The sequence below is a fragment of the Labeo rohita genome, chromosome 5 (assembly GCF_022985175.1).
Source record: "Labeo rohita strain BAU-BD-2019 chromosome 5, IGBB_LRoh.1.0, whole genome shotgun sequence".
Lineage (NCBI taxonomy): Eukaryota > Metazoa > Chordata > Actinopteri > Cypriniformes > Cyprinidae > Labeo > Labeo rohita.
In genome coordinates this window covers 11682486-11702511 of record NC_066873.1, presented here as the reverse complement: position 1 = coordinate 11702511, position 20026 = coordinate 11682486, and the positions used below count along the sequence as shown (strand labels likewise).

The window sequence follows — 20026 nt, the reverse complement described above, 5'->3', positions numbered from 1 at the left end:
TTTATATACATTTCCCTTTTGAGCTAATTTGCTACACTCCAGCGGCCTTGTTTCGCTTCCACAGCTTTCAGCCCCACCCTACTTCATACTACAGTGACGTTAATACATTTTTTACATTGGCTTAAATCTTGACATTGGATTACATCAAATGTGGGGATGAAGACAACAACTCCCATGATTCCACACTCAATCATGGCGTCATCAAACTACACCTTTATTTCTCTGTTTTGAATATGCACCTATTAGTGATGAAAAAAAAACACAACAACATATATTCTGTCATTAACTAACTATTAACTATGACTTTTGACTCAATAAACTCCTAATTAATGTTTATTAGTAGCTAGTAAGGTAGCTGTTAAAGGAGAACTCCACTTCCAAAACAACAATTTACAAATAATTTACTCACCCCCTCGTCATCCAAGATGTTCATGTCTTTCTGTCTTCAGTCGTAAAGAAATTATGGTTTTTGAGGAAAACATTTGAGGATTTTTCTTCTTAATTTTGAACGAATCTTTAATGTGACTCGCGAAGGACGAGTCGTCTCGGGGAGTAATTCGTTCAGTCGCACATGCGCAACATCCTATTTGCTTCTGTACTGGAATTAGTTCACCTGTTTCAAGTCTTCGGGTTTTTTCGAGTCGTGCGTTCATCTTATGGGGCCGTCACGTGAAGAAATGACTCGAAAAAAGATTCGTTCATTTTGCTGAACGAGACTCAAAGGTCAGAGTCTGTAAAATGATCCGAACTTCCCATCACTACTACGAATCACGTCTAAGTTGATCGTCTGTGTACTCCGGCTAAGAAAGGTATAGTATGGCTTAAAACTCCATCTTATTTTCTCCTACAACTTCAGAATCGTCCAACACATTGTACCTTTTTGTTTGTAAACAGCATTTGACTTACTTGCACTTTCTTAGTCTTTGCGCGTTCGCTTTGTAAATACTGGGTCTGTAGTTCCGCGTGACCTTTCAACATGATTCAATAGTATGTCGTGAACGCGCATGCCAGAACCTGTGCTACATGAGCTTTTGTGCTTAAAAAGTATACACATTTTTATTTTTCGAACAAAATGACAGATCATTTTGCTAGATAAGACCCTTCTTGCTCGGCTTGGATCGTTTAGAGTCCTTTGAAGCTGTGTTTAAACTACATTTCGGAAGTTCAAATTCGGGGGCACAATTGAAGTCCATTATATGAAGAAAAATCCTAAAATGCTTTCTTCAAAAACCATAATTTCTTTACGACTGAAGACAGAAAGATATGAACATCTTGGATGACAAGGGGGTGAGTAAATTATTTGTAAATTGTTGTTTTGGAAGTGGACTTCTCCTTTAAGTTTAGGTATTCGGTAGAATTAAGGATATCAAATATGGCCATGCAAAACATGTGCTTTCTAAGTACTAATAAACAGCCAATATGCTAATAATATGCATACTAATAAGGAACTAGTTAATAGTAAGAAGTTACTACCCCGCTTATTCAAATGCCTATTCAAAGACAGGTGCTAACTAAATTAGCCCACTTGTATCCAAAGCCAGTGCACATCAGTTACCCTACTTTTTACACCCCAAAACATTGGCGAAAACAAATGGATGCTCTTTGTTTCTGTTGACAACAGTTAAACACATAGGGGAAACTCTAACGGTATCAGCAGCCACTTAATTAGAGTGATTAGATCCTGATAATTGCTCTGCAGGGTCACATAACGTCCAAGGAACATAATGCCATTTTACACGATAAAGCAAACGCTGTTCTCTCAATATACTGCCATATTCCAGAGTGCGGATATGCCAGCACAGAAACAGGTTTAATGAACACCCCAACCACTAGATCAGTTTTGGAAGACAGTGAAAAGTAAATTTCTATCTCCTTCACCGGTCCTTCAACTGGACGCTTTTCATTCTGATGAATGCCATAACATCCCGCTACACTCTATTCAGTACTTGCATGGCAGCGATTCAAGAATCATTGAAGCTGTTGAAGGCAAATGGTTGTTCAGCTTGTAATTAGGTCTCAGGCTCAGCACCGCATGGGGGCCTGGTGTGGGCCTGACCCACCCAATTACAACTGGATCATGGGAATCATGTAACCATGGACACTTAATTAAGAAAACATCTACATTCTCTCTTTTCCCTTATTAAAGTAGGATCTCAGTTCAATCACCACTGACATTTCTGAAAAGCCCTCATTAAATGTATTAAGTTGATTTGCTTTGCGCAACACTTTCTCTATTATCTTTTTTGACCTGATCTCACCTATATGTCATAGGAACAAGGCTTTTCCTCTCAATATGCAGCAAATGCATCTTTTGGGGTAATCAACCCTTCGTGAAACTCTACTAACAACCAAGTCACTTTTTGATAAGCAATTGTCACAGGCCTAGACATATATAAAATTCACACTAAGTGATGAATGTATAGATTTTGATTGGGTACCTGAGTGTTTTGCGAACCATATCTTCATCAGTTATCCCATAATACGTCAAGGTCTCACTCCAGACAGGGTTGAGAGTGTTGCGTAGGGTCTTGGTGCGGAGCTTATTGGCCTGGAAGAGATGACAGATACGTTTGTAGATTAGTGGTTGTTTTCACTGGCACTCGTTCACTAAATAAGCACCAGCTAAAAAGACAGACCTCACAGTTTTAACACTGTTCATATATTTATAATAAAATTACATGAAAAGGGTTTTCAATTTTGTATTTAGACATGTAACACGTTTTGATAACAGGGTTGCAAAATGGCAAACCTCATTTAGAATTAATAGAAAATAAATCAGCTCATATAATATTTAGTTTGACCTTCCAGTGTTGGCCGTCATGATTCAAAGCTTAAGCATCTTCTTACACCATTTATTGAAAAAGGAGCAGAAGAAAGAAAGAAGCGATTAATGCTAGGTCTTTGTCTCATCTGGCACATCTGTGAGGTGTTTCCTAATCTTAATGGGTTAACTCAGATATCTTATCCCATTCAATTACTCTGTAACCCTGTGAAGGAGAGTTCAGCTGTTCTGTAGGACATATGATCCATACAGAAGGAGAATGACTTCGAGGAGTCTTATGCTGTCAGTAGCTAAGTGGATTGCTGGCAGGTTAAGCATGGAGGGTACCGGTCAAAAACAGATGAATTATAATGAGAAGCATGATGATAATTTGTAGAGCACAGAGGTTGTTTGGTGACAAGGAAAATCTGGCATTTAGATCTCAAGGTAGCACTGGTCAGTTTGATTAATGTATTCTAGATCCATGTTGGGACAGAAATTTGGTATAAAAGAGTGTTTTTAAGAGTTAATTTGAAGTTGGCTACTTAAAGAATCTCACATAAAGAAGTTGTTTCATTCTATTTATAAACAGATTCAACCTGATTCATTATCAAGTATGTTTTTGAGCTATTAAAACAGCCTTGGGGTCTCTAATATTTTTGTTTTTACCTGTGAATACAATAAGCTTACCTGCTGTTAACAGGACACTATATATATATATATATATAGATTATATATATATATATATATAAAATCTAAGATTATATTTTAAATCTAGGTTAAATATAAAATTCTAATTTATAATTATTAATAATAACAATATTAATCATTTTAAGCCATCATATTACTACAAGCCTCGTTCTATTGTATAAAACAATGCTCTCCGAGGGGAGAGCAGGCGCATACCTTACTAGCTCCAGGCAGCAGGTGCAGCTTAACATAGGGATCTGACAGTCCATTGTGATCCATTGGTTTGAGTCCCTAAGAGAGAGGGAAAGAAACAAAAAAATAAAAAAGGTGATTTATGAAAAACAACCACTTTTAGACATCCGGTGAAGTAAACAGCACATAGCACCGTGTCAGCCTGATAGATTCCACAGGCTTTAGATATCCAATTCATGTAAAATTCCTGCTTTACCTAACAAGACCATTTCAGTACCATTTCAGATCCGGCCAAATAAGCGAATTAGAAACACTGGAGGTGATGTCGTGCCATGACAGCAGAGCACTCTCCTGAAGCTTTTAGCTTTCTATTAACATGCATTTTAGTATCAGCAAAAAGCTCAAGCACTTTCGGCATAAAAAGCCCAATCGTTGCATGGACACGGCAGAAATATCAGATATGCAATCATCCAAAAATGAACCGAGCAATTGTGTTGGTGCCAATAATAATGGATGCTGTTTTTTTACATAATGTTCAGCTTTGTCTGATGCATGTTTTTGAAATTTTCTTTATAATCAGAATCAAACGGATTCATTAAGTTTGTTTTTTGAGCTATTTAGACAGCCTTGGGGTCTCTGCGACCCCAAGGGTTATGAATTAACTACAAGCTGCACAGGATTTCAAGTAAATATCAATACAAAGCTAGACAACACTGTCTGCTGTCAGAGAGTCTGTGAGGCAAACATTGATCTTATTGAAAACCTCTGCACCACCTGACACCCATCATCTCCTCTGTTCTACTGCTTAATTACAGTTTTTGTAGTGGGATTCAGCGAGGTAGCTTTGGACTTTGGATTCGTAGGGCTGCATAGATCCTGAGGCCCATCAATATCACAGAGGGTATTAATGAATAATGCCATATAAATTAGATCTTTTCAACACTGTTAACCGTCACATTCACAGTCAGAGAAAATGGCACCGCTGTCTCTCAGAAACCTCGAGGGGAATGTTTTTGATTAAGGGAACATGTTCCTCACAAAGTCTGGATTTACCTTTGCAGTCCAAATAATGGTTTTCAGTTTAGCCCTCTGCATACTGCAACTGTGCAGCATGACTTGAGAAAAGTGTTTGTTATCTTCGGTAAACAACAGTCAAGAGTGCTTTTGCAGTAATAAAATCAAGGTTATTCCCATAGAGAGATGCTGCTGAATGAGCTTTAGGACTTTCCAGAAACGTCTGGCATGAAATCGTATTTCTCTGAATGTTCCAACCAAGTTAGTGAAAGAAAGAAAAGAAAAAAAATACTTGAAGGACAAACAATTTCTATTTCTTATTAATGCTGTGAATATTTATATTTTTTTTGTAGCTAGTATGTTAACATTCAATTCCTGTTTAACAAAAGAAAATAAAAAAATGTATGCATTTAAAAAAAAAAAAAGAATTATGAAAGTTTAAACATTTAAAGGAGAATCTCAAACTTGTCTTGTCTTACTCTGTCTGAACTCTTACAACCGCATTTGGGATCGTTTGAAGCTGCATTTAAACTGCATTTTGGAAGTTCAAAATCGGGGCAAATTATAAGTGAATCTTTGTTTTGGAAGTGGACTTCTCATTTATCTAATCTCATAATGTAATATGTTACATTTGACAGCAGCATTGAAAGTTGAAAGTTTTGATTTACAACATAGGGTTGCAGAGTTGCTCAAACTCAGCTGGAGTAAAATGTGAACTCAACCACTCCAGGACATGAACGCTGTTTTTCAGTTATTGCTGTGTATCTATGGATTTACGGTTGTCATTGTCCTGCTGGAAAATAAGTCTTCTGCCAAGCCGGAGGTATCTTGTAGTCTTCATCAGGTTTTCCTCTAGGATTTGCTTGTATTGCACTGTTTTTTTTTTTACCTTCTACCCACAGAAGCCTGCCAGGCATTCCCACAGCATGATACTGCCACCACTGCGCTTCACTGTGGGGATGGTGTATTTCTGATGTGCAGCGTTTGGCTTATGCCAAATATGGCATTTATTCTAATGCCCGAACATCTCAATTTTGGTCTCATCAGACCACAGAACCTTCTTCCAACTGGCTTCAGAGTCTCCCACATGCCGTGCTGAGACATTTTTTTATTAGAGGATTTATCTTTGACACTTTCCCATTAAGATGTAGCTGGTGAAGCCCTGCAGCAACAGTTAAATGTGCAATCTCTACACTCTCAGCCACTGAAGATTGTCAATCCTTCAGAATTCCCATTTTGCCTTCTAGTTAGAGGTGGATTTATACTACTATTATACTTTATTTACTTGCTAAGGCTTCCAGATCACCCTGAATAGTAAGGTTTTTTTTATTAATACTTTTTTTTATTCAGCAAGGATGCATTAAATTGATCAAAAGTGACAGTAAAGGCTTTTAAATTGCTTCAAAAGAATATCTACTTCAATTCAAGCTCTTTTTTTCTTAAAGGGATAGTTCTTCCAGTAATGAAAATGTCATAATTTACTCACCCTTTAGTTGTTCCAAACCTGTTTGAATTTCTTTCGTCTGTTGAACATAAAATAAGATATTTTTGAAGAATATGGGAAACCAAACAATTAAAGGAGAAGTCCACTTCCAGAACAAAAATTTACAGATCATGTACTCACCCCCTTGTCATCCAAGATGTTCATGTCTTTCTTATTTCAGTCATTATGACTGAATTATGTTAAAATTATGTTTTGTGAGGAAAACATTTCAGCATTTTTCTCCATATAATGGACTGCAACGGTGCCCCGAGTTTGAACTTCCAAAATACAGTTTAAACGCGGCTTCAAACGATCCCAAGTGCGGTTGTAAACAATATACAATTTATAATACTATTTATATACTTTAATCTCAAACGCTCATCTTGTCTTACTCTGCCTGAACTTTGTGTATTCTGGCTCAAGACAGTTAGGGTATATTGAAAAACTCCACAATCGTATTTTCTCCCTCAACTTCAAAAATCATTTCAAAATCAACCTATTTCGCTGCAGAAGTACCGATCGTTTACAATCACATTTGGGATTGTTTGAAGCCGCATTTAAACTGCATTTTGGTAGTGCAAACTCGGGGCACCATATCAATCCACTGTATGGAGAAAAATGCTGAAATGCTTTCCTCAAAAAACATAATTTCTTTACAACTGAAGAAAGAAAGACATGAACATCTTGGATGACAAGGGGGTGAGTAAATGATTTGTAAATTCAACAAAGTGAACTTTAATGGATCCCACTCACTTCCATAGTATTGTTTTCCATACTATGGAAGTCAAAGGGGTTGGTTACCCATGTTCTTTGAAATATTCAACAAAAGAATAAAAATTAATACAAGATTGGAACAACTTGGGGTGCATAAAAGATGGGTGGACTATCCCTTTAAGGACCAAATCAGCGTATTAGAATGATTTCTAAAGGATCAAGTGACACTGAAGACAGTAATAGAGTAATTAAGGAGTTAAGCAGCTTTGCCATCACAGGAATACATACGATTTTACAATATATTAACATAAAAAACAGTTATTTTAAATATACACAGATTAAATATATAAACTATTACTTATTTACTATTACTTATTTATTGTATGATCAAATGAATGCAGCCTTGATAAGCAAAAGAGACTTGCAAAGATTAAACAATATTTTCTTTTCGGTAAGTGACACAAAAGCTAAATTCAAAACAACATAATATGAAAAGGCCACTATCTTTTATAGGCACTGCACATACAAATAATAACACTGAATCAAGTATTTTTCTTGGTAGGCCAGAAGGCCTAAAGTCTATTGAATTTCAGCATTTAAACATCACAAGCTAAAATGAGGCACGGACAAACTGATTTTAATATAGATTCAGCATGTGCACTGTGCAAGTATGTATCCATGCTTCAGTGATGCATTTCTTTTTTTCCTCAGGTAGAGCTCCTGGATGGTCCTCCAGGCGGCCCATCGCACTCCTGTGTGCAGTCATGTGTGAGATGAGCAGATCTCAGAGGGCCAGAGAAAGGCCCACACTCTCCAGCCTAACATATAAGGGCTGTCAGAACCACAATCCTAATTAGTTATTTTCTGCTTCTGTGAGCTATACAGTTTAAAGTTGTCAAAGAGGCTTGCTTGGGCTTCACACCTCTCTCTCTCCACTTTTGTTTAGCTTGTGGGTACGTGGAGGAAGCGCATAAAGACATAAATAATCATCACTGTTGCATTTTACACAACAACAAGCGCCTGAGAAATAAAACAAATGAACATGAGGGGGTGTGAGAAAACTCTCAGTTTCTGACAAGTTCTCTGCATGGGCAAAAGAACATGGCAGGAGGGGTGATGGGCGAAAAAATACTGTCTAGTCTAGTCAAACAAAATTTTACAAACTGTAGCTTGGTAAAAAATGTAGAAGACTCAAGAAATGTGGGACTTGGATAATTGCGTATAGTGTGTGTGAGTTTGTACACACTCAGAAAAAGGTATGGAAGGTGTCACTGGGGCGGTACCTGTTAGGTACACCATTGTTCACCCAAAAATGAAAATTCTGTCATTAATTACTCACCCTCTTGTCATTCCAAACCCGTAAGACCTTTGATCATTTTCAGAACACAAATTATTTGAGATATTTTTGATGAAATCTTTCTGACCCTGCATAGACAGCAACACAACTGACACGTACAAGGCCCAGAAAGGTAGTAAGGACATCAATGAAATAGTCCATGTGACATTTTGGTTCAACTAAAATACTGTAAAGCTAGATTTTTGTGCGCAAAGAAAACAAAGACTATTTCTTTACTTCTGTGTTTCTGCTGCACATTCTCGACAGTATCATGATGCATACATATGATGCTGGTGACAGGACATGGAAGAGAAGAAATTATTAAATAATGTAATTATTATTGTTGTTTTTTTTGCACTCAAAAAGTATTCTCATAGCTTCATAAAATTAAGGTCGAACCACTGATGTCACATGGACTATTTTTTGGGTGATCTCTTCATTGAAGGTGCATAATAGTAGCTAACTTGTACATATTACTACCTATACTACCTAAATGGTACATCTTTGTAATTTTTAAAGAGGTACTGCCCCAGTGACAGCTTTTGTACCTTTTTTTTCCCTGAGACTGTGTGACAACCTATCAAAAACTAAAAAGAATGTTAAATAATGGTTGTTTTAAGGTTTCTGTTTTTAATTTTAAAAAAACAAAAAAAAACTAACCTTTTAAAGAACGTTACAGAGAGGTTAGAAAACAATCAATGGCCATGTAAACACTGCAGCTAAATTCGGTTGTCAGTTCACCTTTTACTCCTTAATCGCGTTCTGGACACATATAATTCACTACAGTGTGGGAGTGACAACCGCATTTACAGAAATTTTACACTGTGTTTTCGGAACTGAATGGAACAACTAGTTGTTAATGACGTATTTAAAAGCACATCAGAAATGTGTGAGATAATAACAGTAAAAGAAGTCTTAAACTTAGCACATTTTGACACGGGGCTTAGTGCACTCACGAGCCCTGCGGTAAAGTGTCAGTGTTGCCAGATCATCATAGGAAAAAAACAACAAACAAGGACAAGCACAAAAAACACTAAAACACTTAAATGCTTTATATTTTATAACACCAAAAAATATATATCTTATATACGCATTAGATCACCCCATTAAGTACCTAGCTTTTTGAGCTAAGACCAAACAACATCTAAAAGCGCTTGTAAATATGATGACATGGCAACACTGAAAGACAGCGCTTTGTCAAGCAGCCTTCCGAGCATAAACAAAACACAGCATGTCTATCAACATAAGCTGAGTTTTTAGCCAAAAAAATGGCAGATACCAAATGACTAAATTCTTATTTACACCCACAAGATGCCAAAATGTTGTTATAGTTACAAATGCGGGAGTGGCTGCTGTTCTGTGCACACATGGAACAATAATTTACAGGATGTGGTTGTCACTGCTGAAACTTGCAGTGAGTCCTTTTTTGGTTAACCAAAAAAGAATGTTAGGACGTTTATTTTGAGAATGTTTTGGGAACCACAAATTGTGAGCTGGAATTGACAATAACTATGTTTCCATCACCCTTTTTTATGCACATTTTGAATTATCACATCAGAAACAACTTATGGAAATGCCACATTTTGAATAAAAATCCCTTCATTTGAAAAAAAGTTTTTATGCTTGCTCGAGGTTGTTTTTGGCTTTCGAAAAAAAGGTTAATGTGAATAATGGGAGATGGAAATGCATTTGCCGGATAAATTCCTCCATACGCATTAAAACAAAACCCGTCTAACCAGTGGACCGATCTCATTCCGCAGCATCTGAAATGTTGTTATGGTCATTCTGAAATGCCTGAGCAAAGTCTGTCGTCAAAGTATTTCTGTATAATTGCCTCCCAGAACTGTCTTACACGACTGCGTTCCCAAACAGCAGGCATCAACCTTCAAAAGAAATGATCACATTTATTGTTTTTCATCTGCTCGCTCTGAGGCGCAAGTCATTTTTATAAATGAAAATCACTATATTCAGTGGTTTCTCCTACTTAGTAATATATAGTTTATCAGGAAGTGACAATTTTGTTCTTTTTGACTTGTTGGATGGAAACGGTGCTTATTCGCATCTGTTTTATGAGATTTTTTTGCACTCAAGTTCAATTCACAACTTTGGTGGAAGTATCTTATTTACTTCAAAGAGGTCTGTGGTAGTCCGCAGGAACTAGGAACGTATTTAGTTCTAGGAACTCTGTTTGGGGGAACTGAATTAGCTGTCTAAACCAGTTCTATAGGAACTACCAGTGACGCAAGTGTACGCTGATTGGCCAAACGCATACGATACGCATACAATTATTTCCAGTAGTCTATTCACTTTATTTCATAGCTTTTCTCTTGGTTGCGTTGCTTCCAGTAGTGTATGTTTTTATTAGAGCATTTATCCAATCATATTTCAGCAATTGTGTTGAAATCTGACTAAGGCCTTCAGAATCAACAGTGCAACGGTGCCTGTAGCTTAAAACTAATGGCAATGAAACAGTTGTTTTCTTCCACAGTGTGCTGACAGAATCGTGAAGACTGAAAGCAGTAAGAGCATGTTAAATTGTTAGGTCAACTTTAAAACACATGTAATCACCTTATTTGTTTTATACCAATGTTATCTGTAATGTATGAATACGTTTGAATTAATAAATGCCTGTAAGAACATCAGGTGGATTATATATGTATCATTAATGCTTCAACTGATGTACATTGTGCAGCTGTGGCAACTTGTTGAATTGTTTTCATTGGGTTTCTTGCCTTAGTAATAGCATTCATTCTCGCTACATGAGATACCTGTCTGTGATGCAGTGCCCTGTTATACTGCATTTCTGTATAATATTTATGGTTTCTATAGCCGTGGCATCATTATGATTGTGTTAAGAGGTGGAATAATTCTTGTAGGACGCCACTGAAGGCCTAGGTGTGAAACGCACGGCCCGCCACTGATGATATGTAACACTGCAAGTGTAGTAAGATTTTCTTGCTCTTTCAAATTGCGTAAACTGTGCATTTACATTCCATCTCCGTTATCATGAAATCCACAACACACAACAAAAACAGATCCAATCACGGCGTCCTCTATTCACCGGTTGTTGACGTTTGTAAATGCAGTCAATAAAGACATCACTGTTGGCTGCCTCAGAGTTCCTGGTGCTGGTGCGAATGCAATCAGGAAAATGGTCAGAGGGAGAAATTGGTTCTCTAGGAACCACCCTGCTGGCTATGTGGTGTAAAAGCCCCTATTACTACTCCAGTGAACTAGCATACACCTTTGAGAGTACATCTCAAAGGCAACTGATGCACCCCTGAAGGTACTTTTTCTGCACTTTTTTGGACGGTGTATAATGTCCAGAAATGTATTCCTCTCACACCTAAAGAACAGAGTTCATCAATGTGTAAGAAGTATGGTCTTCATCTAATTCAGTACCTACTGACAAAAAGTACAGGAATTCAGACACAGTCTGGGTTTACATTGATTCGGAAGTCATCTGTAAACCCGGCTAGAGAGAAAGTGTTTTTATGAACGAAAGAATGTCACACTTCAGCTTCGCCAAAGGCTTGTCAAAAAATGTAGACATCCTCCTCTTCTTTCTCTTTCATTCTGCTCTTCAAGTTATTCGCTCCTGCTGTTGGCCCATAACAGGACGACCCGTGTGCACCGGTCTCATCAGAGCTACAAAGCAGTTTTCAAAGATCCACATGTCTGCTCGTCTCTATGTGATTGTGTTTGTGAGTCTGTTTGTGTGTGTGTGTGCGTGCAGAGACTGCAGATGGTCGTTCTCTTTGAAGGTGCTGCAGGCTGAAACAGCCTCTGAGGTCCACTTCACTATAGAAGAGGACTGACGCAACCATTCACGAAAATAAGGCCAAGCACAAAACTGAACCTCGCTTTCAACATATGTATGCCTTTTCCCATCTCCCCATTGCCATAAATCCAATTCCAATACAGCTAAACCACTTCGATTAGGCAAACACCCAGGGCGTATATATGCTTTTGATGGTAACAGCTGAGTTATCTTCGCTCAGTGTTGAGCCAAGCACTAGGTGTAATTCAGAATTTGTCTTGCATTTCAGGTCTGCGTGACATATGGGTGTCTGGTAAACTGTGGCCCTACGGCTCCAAGCAGATCGATAAAGAAAAACGGCCGCCCCGTGATTTAATATGGCGCAATGCTGACGCACCCCATTCTCATAGGATATTGAAGAATGTGTTAAATACAGAGGAACTAAACTCTTCATCAAGGTACCTGCAAGCTGGTTAAAGGGGGGCGAGTGGGTGCAACCTTAACGCGCGTTTATAATGTCCCAGCTGACCTCGACTATTCAGGATAAGCGTAAAACAGACAAGCGGAGGTCTCCTGAGAAAACAGCTAACAATAAATGTATTATGGGGCGTCCGATTGCAGTGTTGCTGGTGAATGGATGGTTGATCATAATTATGGAGAAGCAGGAGAAATGACCAGTGTGAAAGGAGATGGGCGGCATGCATCAGCGAGTGCATGTGAAAGCCGCGTGCGCACCCAATCATTCATACCGCTTTACTTACTGCTGCCACGCTGCCAAGTACGGCATTTCCCTTTCTATCTCCCCATCAACGGCTAACTAGTCAGATCTGTTTCATCTGCCAAATTATATCTCTTTATTCTTCCGGATAAACATCCTGTTGGAGATGGTATGCACTTAAAAATGAAAGGGGCGAGATTCTGTAAAAGGAAAGGGCTGGTCGAAATCAAGTGTGTTTCACAAGAGCAGATGGAGGTTCCAGCACAGATGACTCTCAATGGGAGAGAGCTGTACGCGCTCCAAATGCCATTGAGCCACATAGTACATAGCCGTGTGCCTGTAATGCATTACGGATAAACATTAGTACAGGCTGGAGGTGGGCTTGAAAAACGCAGCGAGGGAGGAAGTGAGAGAATAAATGCTAGAGTAACATCTCAATAAGCAGGACCCACTGAATTATTGTTTAAAGGGTTATTTCACTCCAGAATTCAAATTTCCTGATATCACCCCTATGTCATCCAAGATGTTAATGTCTTTCTTTCTTCAGTCGAAATGAAATTAAGGTTTTTGAGAAAAACATTCAAGGATTTTTCTCCATATAGTGAACTTCAATGGGGATTAGCAGGCTGAAGTTCCAAATTGCAGTTTCAATGCAGCTTCAAAGGGCTCTACACAATCCCAGCTGAGGAGCAAGGGTCTTATCTAGCAAAACGATCTGTCATTTTCTACAAAAACAACAACAACAACAACAAAAAAACTTCTGGTTCAACAAATGAGCTGTTTTTTTGCAAAACTCCATAGCCTCTTTGCAGTGTTTGGGCTATGGATATGAATGATGCCTAAAATCATGCACATTGTTAAGGAGAGGTGTGTTGTTACTGGTGCTGTCAAACAATTAATCATGAATTATCACATCCAAAATAAAAGTTTTTAATTTACATAATGTATGTGTGTGTACTGTGTATATTTATTATGTATACAGAAATACACACACATCCATTTATATGAATATAAATATACACATGCAAATACATGTAAATATTATATATATATATATATATATATATATATATATATACATACACGCTGTATGTGTGTGCATTTATATATACATAATAAATATACACACATATTATGTAAACAAAAACTTTTTTTTGGATGCAATTAATTGCGGTTAATTGTTTAACTGTTTAACTTGTTGTTACTGATATTACTTATGACAGATAGCATCTATACATCAATTTTCCAAACCACTTGTCCTGTGTAGGGTCGTGGGGATGCTGGAGTCTATCCCAGATTCTTGGGCCATAGAACTGACAGATACTTTTTTTTTTTGTTTTTGTGGTAACACTTTAGAATAGGGAACATTTATACACTATTAACTATGACTTTTCCCTTAATAAATTCCTAATTTGCTGCTTATTAATAGTTAATAGGATAGTTGTTAAGTTTAGGTATTGGGTAGGATTAGGGATTTAGAATAAGGTCATGTAGAATGAGGCATTAATATGTGCTTAATTAGTACTAATAAATGGCTTATATTCTAGTAATATGCATGCTAATAAGCAACTAGTTAAGAAACCGTAAAATAAAGTGTTACTGTTTTTGTTTTATAATGTCTGATAACCAATATGCAGATCAAATGTTAATATATATTGACGTTTTAACAAATAATCGATCATCATACAGCAATAAAAACAGGACGCATTATATACTACAATAACAAAAACAAGAATTATTTATTATAATATTACTAAAAGTCCATAAACATAAGATGTACTTGTTGTTACATTTATATTTAGACAAAGTTGTTTTGCAATCAAGATCTAGATTTTGCAATCTGTTTTTGTTTTGGCCTATGTTTAATGGTTGACCTACCAAATATTATTATTATTATTTTTTTTGTTTTTTAATTTTTACTTTTATTTTGCAAGGACGCATTAAAATAATCCAAGGGTCAGTAAAGACATTTATAATGTTAAAAAAATCTATTTCAAATAAATGCTGTTTGAACTACTAAGTTCGAGCTTTCTGTTCATCAAAGAATACTGAAATATCACAGTTTCAACAAAATATTGACCAGCACAACTATTTTCAACTGTGATAACAATAAGAAATGTTTCTTGAGAACCAATAAACATTTAAATGATTTCTAAAGGATCATGTGACACTGAAGACTATGGAAGTCTGTTTCCACCACTGAATAAAAAAAAAGTGATTGCGACTTTTTATCTCACAATTCTGACTTTTTCTTGCAATTGCGAGTTTACATCCTGCAATTCTGACTTTTTTTCTCAGAATTGCGAGATATAAACCTGCATTTGTAAATTAAGTCAGAATCGTGAGACATAAACTTGATATTCTAAGAAAATATCAGTCCTTTTCTCCCCTCAAAATGCGACTATAGAACTTGCAATTACAAGTTTATATCTCACAATTCTGAGAAAAAAGGTCAGAATTGCAAGAAAAAAAGTCAGAATTGCGAGATACAAACTTGCATTTGCGATAAAAAATATTTCTTTCAATTCTGACTTTACTTCTTGCAAAGATATTTTTACTTCTTTTATCACACAATTCTGAGAAAAAAAGTCAGAAAAGTCAGTCTTTAAAATATACTAAAAAATTAAAACATACTTGAATTGTACTTTTTTACTGTAATTTTTGATCAGTTGAAAAATTTTAAAAGGCCTAAATATCAGTAAAAATATATATCCAAATCCATTATCAGTCAAATACATTATCTCTGCTGGTAACTGCCCACCCATCCTTAGCATTGTGCTTGCAGTTTTGCGTGGTCAAGTACCTGTGGTAAAAGATTGAATACTGGTCTAGAAGTTCCTGATCAAGGGTGTTGAATAGCTGTGAGGGTTAGCTTACGTTAAACACAGCATGGCAGGAGGCTTCAACCACACACACACACACACACACAGACTCACACACTCTGTCTTTTACTCTCTTTCTACCTGATTTATGGTTGTGCACAGGCTGCTGTTGTGCTCCACGTGACACACTAAGATAAATTAATGCCCACATGGATGTGAAAGCGGCCAATAGATTCATCTCATTCTTAAGCCATGAATGTATGTATGGGGGTGAGACATAGCCACAGACAACTCTGGGCTTGGCGCTGTGCTGACGACCATATGCATATAAACACCCACCCACCCATATGAGAACAAATGAGAGAGATACAGTCTCTGCAGTCTCTTACTATGCATGGTCTTCACAGTGAACATTTACTATTCAAGACAGAAATGTACCTTTACATGGTAACAAAAATGAACCAGCCTGAGATAAATGTATTCATTCATCATAAATACTTAAAAGGCCATTAATAAACATTATGCAAACACTTGCCCATGGGTAAGCACTTTATCTTAATTGAAGATAATCTGTCTTGTCAATGAGTGAGCCAACAGAAAGGAAAGATGCCAACAGAAAGAAACAAGATGATGCCAAATGTGTCACAAGAAGTCTTATATCTCACATTACAGCTATAGATAGCACACACAAGGAAACACACGCAAAGGAGATTGTAAAGGCCTTTTCACACCAAGAACAATAACTACAGTTGAGGTCAAAAGTTTACATCCCCCTTTCAGAATCTGCAAAATGTAAATTATTTTGCCAAAATAAAAATAAAATGATTTTGAGATCCATCTTTTCACACTGAGGACAACTGAGGGACTCATATGCAACTATTACAGAAGGTACAAATGCTCACTTGATGCGCCAGATGGAAAAACCATGCATTAAGAACCGGGCGATGAAAACTTTTTAAATTTGAAGATCAGGGTAAAATTAACTTATTTTGACTTATGGAAAACACGTAAGTATCTTCTATAGCCTCTGAAGGGCAGTACTAAATGAAAAAATACAAAAAGTGTACTCCATTCTCTTCAAAAGTTTTCACCCCCGGCTCTCAATGCATGGTTTTTCCTTTTGGAGCATCAGTGAGCGTTTGAACCTTCTGTAATACTTGTATATGAGTCCCTCAGTTGTCCTCAGTGTGAAAAGATGGATCTCAAAATCATACAGTCATTGTTGGGAAGAGTTCACATACGCAAAATGCTGGAAAACCAAAGAATTTGTGGGACCCGAATGATTATTCTGAAGAACAGTGGGGAGTTTAACTGTTCAGGACAAAAAAGGGAAAACAAAACAAAAAAAAAACTAAACAAAAAAAAAAAAAACACACAACGCTGTGGATCATTCAGGTAAGTAAGAACACAGTATTAAGAATCAAGGGGATTTAACTTTTGAACAGGGTCATTTTTATAAATTCAACTATTTTCAACTATTCAACTATTTTCTCTTGTGGACTATATGTAAACATCTTTTATGTGAAATGTCTTATTCAGGTCAGTACTAAATAAACAATAAAATACAATTTGTATGATTCCTCTGATTTTGGTAAAATATTTAACATTTTGCAGATTCTAAAAGGGGGATGTAAACTTTTGACCTCAACTGTATAAAGTGGACGATATTGTCTTTTTATTGTTTTACCTGAATGATTTTAATCTCAGTGTTAAAATAATTCTGTTTCAAAAATTGAAATTATGTTCCTGCAATGTAAAATAATGGCTCTGATACAGTCTTTTTTCAGATTCTAGCATCCAGCAAGTTGTTTTCAGTGTTACCGGAGTAAATCAATGAGGTTTCGACAGGAGAGAGAGGGAATTTGCTTGGGAATTGAGAAAGTTGTAAATAAAGAGTAACTTACCTTTTTGTATCTGGGTACAGGGAGCTACACCCCATCAAGAACAATTTACAGCATGCAGCCAAGCCATGCAGAGAGAGAGAGATGTATGCATGCAAGACAGAAAAGGTGGAAGAAAGAGCAGAAAAACAAGATTGAAACAAAATAAAGCTATTTACAGATATACGTTTGGAAGAAAAGACAACACAAAAAGCATGATGTAAAAGAAAAATACAGAGGGGAAAAATGAAGCGCCCAGGGGGTTTGACCCATGTGTTAAAAATGTATGTGGCATTGTGCCCACTGATTTTTCTAAATGCAGATCTTTTTTGTATCTGTATGACTCAATCTGATAGTCAGTACAACCCTAAATTTAGCTGTCATGAAGTGATGGAGTGTTCGGAGGTGTAGTGCAGCAAACAAAAAAAATGTAAATGCTGTTAGATCAACCCCCAATTTCATCTTCAGAGGATGTCAGGGCAGCATCTTTGTTCTAAATAAATGCTTTATTTTGGCTTTGCTTGCTCAGTTGGAAAGTTGTATTTAGTGCCCATGGTTCACATGAGAACATGTCACATTATTCAAAACAGGAAAATCAACTGAGACAGAAAAGTTAGAGGGATATGTCAGTCAAATAAAACTTAACGTTACACTTTTAAATGTGTACTGACTAATATGAGTGACACCACAGGCAAAACAAATAATGAGAATGAATATCATTTCATTAAAAAAGTAGCATGTTAATTTGCTGCCTGGGGGTTCAATTAATATCCATTTATCTAGTTTAATGCTTCACTTCTGTTTAAGCAGCATGTGTCACATCAAACTCATGACAAATGCACAAATTAATCCAGAAATGAGAAAACACCTTGTTGAACATGCTTACATGTTTTATGAAATGATTAGAGTTACATTATAGTGGCTAAATAATATCAAAATGACTAATCTAATATTGATCTTATTTGTTTATCTTTTGAGCAGTATATCTAATGCGTTTTAAATTGATGAAATACTTAGTTTGAAAAGTGTGCTTTTTAATGTAATTTGATTTGACATGATATCCATACATTCAACAAGTGTGCCTTAAAGGTATAGTTCACCCAAAAATTAAATTCTGTCATCATTTACTCACCTTCATATTGTTCCAAACCTGTATGACTTTCTTTGTTCTGAAGATACTGAATGTTGGTACAAACTGTTTTATTTCATAATATTTAATAATAGTAATACAGAAATGGAGCACTATGACTAATGATGACTTGTTTAATATTTTGGGTGAACTATCCCTTTAAATGTTCAAAAACATTTTGGGGCCACTTTCTGGAACAGAAATTCTTTTTTGGCATGTCATTTGAAAGAACCACCCACAGCCAAAAATCAAAGGGTCAGAATGTACGTAATGAAACTGGCAGAGTGTGTTCCTCAGAGTTACGTTCAATGACATCTCGGTAATGTGCGCACAGGTTGGTGACCTCCTCTCGTTCCTCTGTTGATGTGACACATTCCTCGCCTTGCATCATAGAGCGAACACTCCTGGTGAGCCCGTGACCTCTGTACATCTGAAGCTAATAAGGACGACCCTTTCAGAGCTGTCAGTTCCACGGAAAGAAAGAGCGGAGCACAGACAGGTAACTTTAATTGAGTTGATGGGAGGGGGAGCGTTGGGCCGGCGGCGGGGAGACGGTGGCCGAGCCCTGGGAAAATGGCGATGGGTGAATCGTGCCGTTGAATTGGGGTCAGCGAAAGGGAGGGCGGTTTTCTTTAATGGAGGCTGTCGTTTGAAAAGGCTGAGGTGTGCGTTAAGGTTGGAGCAGATGTGTCCTTGTGTGACACACAATATGAGCAATATGTGCTCTGAAATGGATCTTGGAAGGCACCTTTGTCAGGGGTGAATGAACGAATGGCTACATTCCTCTTTCTCATCACATGTGTCTGTTCAGAAGGACGAATGGCCTAGCACTTAGGAAATGGTGAAATATTATTCTGATAAATGACTTTGGTGGCGACAGACGTCTACTTGTAGGTGATTTATATTGTAGTATATCACCGTTCCAGTTCTCAAATCCGATTGGCTGAACGGTATTCCAAAGGTGATGATACAAAGTCCAACAACACTGGAACTTTTCAGTCTGCTTGTCTGTGTTCACAACAGTCCAGTTTGTGAGTGGTGGGGAATGAAAGTGGAGTGGGTGCTACTTATAATTTTGCTTATCACAATTCATAAGCTTAATCACACGCAGTGACATCAAACTCTACAGTTGGGCTTTGATTAAAAATCCCATTTATTTTCTCCAAAGGGGAATACATTTTTAAAGATAACCTTTAAACTCTTAAAGACAGATATACGATGAGCTATGAGGTTGTTAAACAGATAGTTCACCCAAAAATGAAAATTCTGTCATTAATTACTTACCCTCATGTCGTTCCAAAACCGTAAGACCTTCGTTCATCTTCGGAGCACAAACTAAGATTCTTTTTCATTAAATCCAAGACTTTTCTGACATGTTCAAGGCCCAGAAAGGTAGTAAGGACATTGATAAAATAGCCCATGTGACATCAATGGTTCAACCGCAATGAAGATACAAGAATACTTTTTGTGCGCAAAGAAAACAAAAATGACTCTTTCGTGTCAGTATTTGATGCATCTTCACAACAG

At 37.0% G+C, this 20026-nt stretch overlaps 1 protein-coding gene across 1 annotated transcript in view; it reads right to left on the bottom strand.

Annotated features, from left to right (window-relative positions):
- The window catches only part of LOC127165099 (double C2-like domain-containing protein beta), a 116890-nt gene that overhangs the window by 35845 nt on the left and 61019 nt on the right, over positions 1-20026 (bottom strand). The window contains 2 exon segments of the mRNA XM_051109413.1: positions 2439-2548; positions 3668-3742. Coding sequence (XP_050965370.1) covers positions 2439-2548; positions 3668-3742 — 185 coding nt within the window.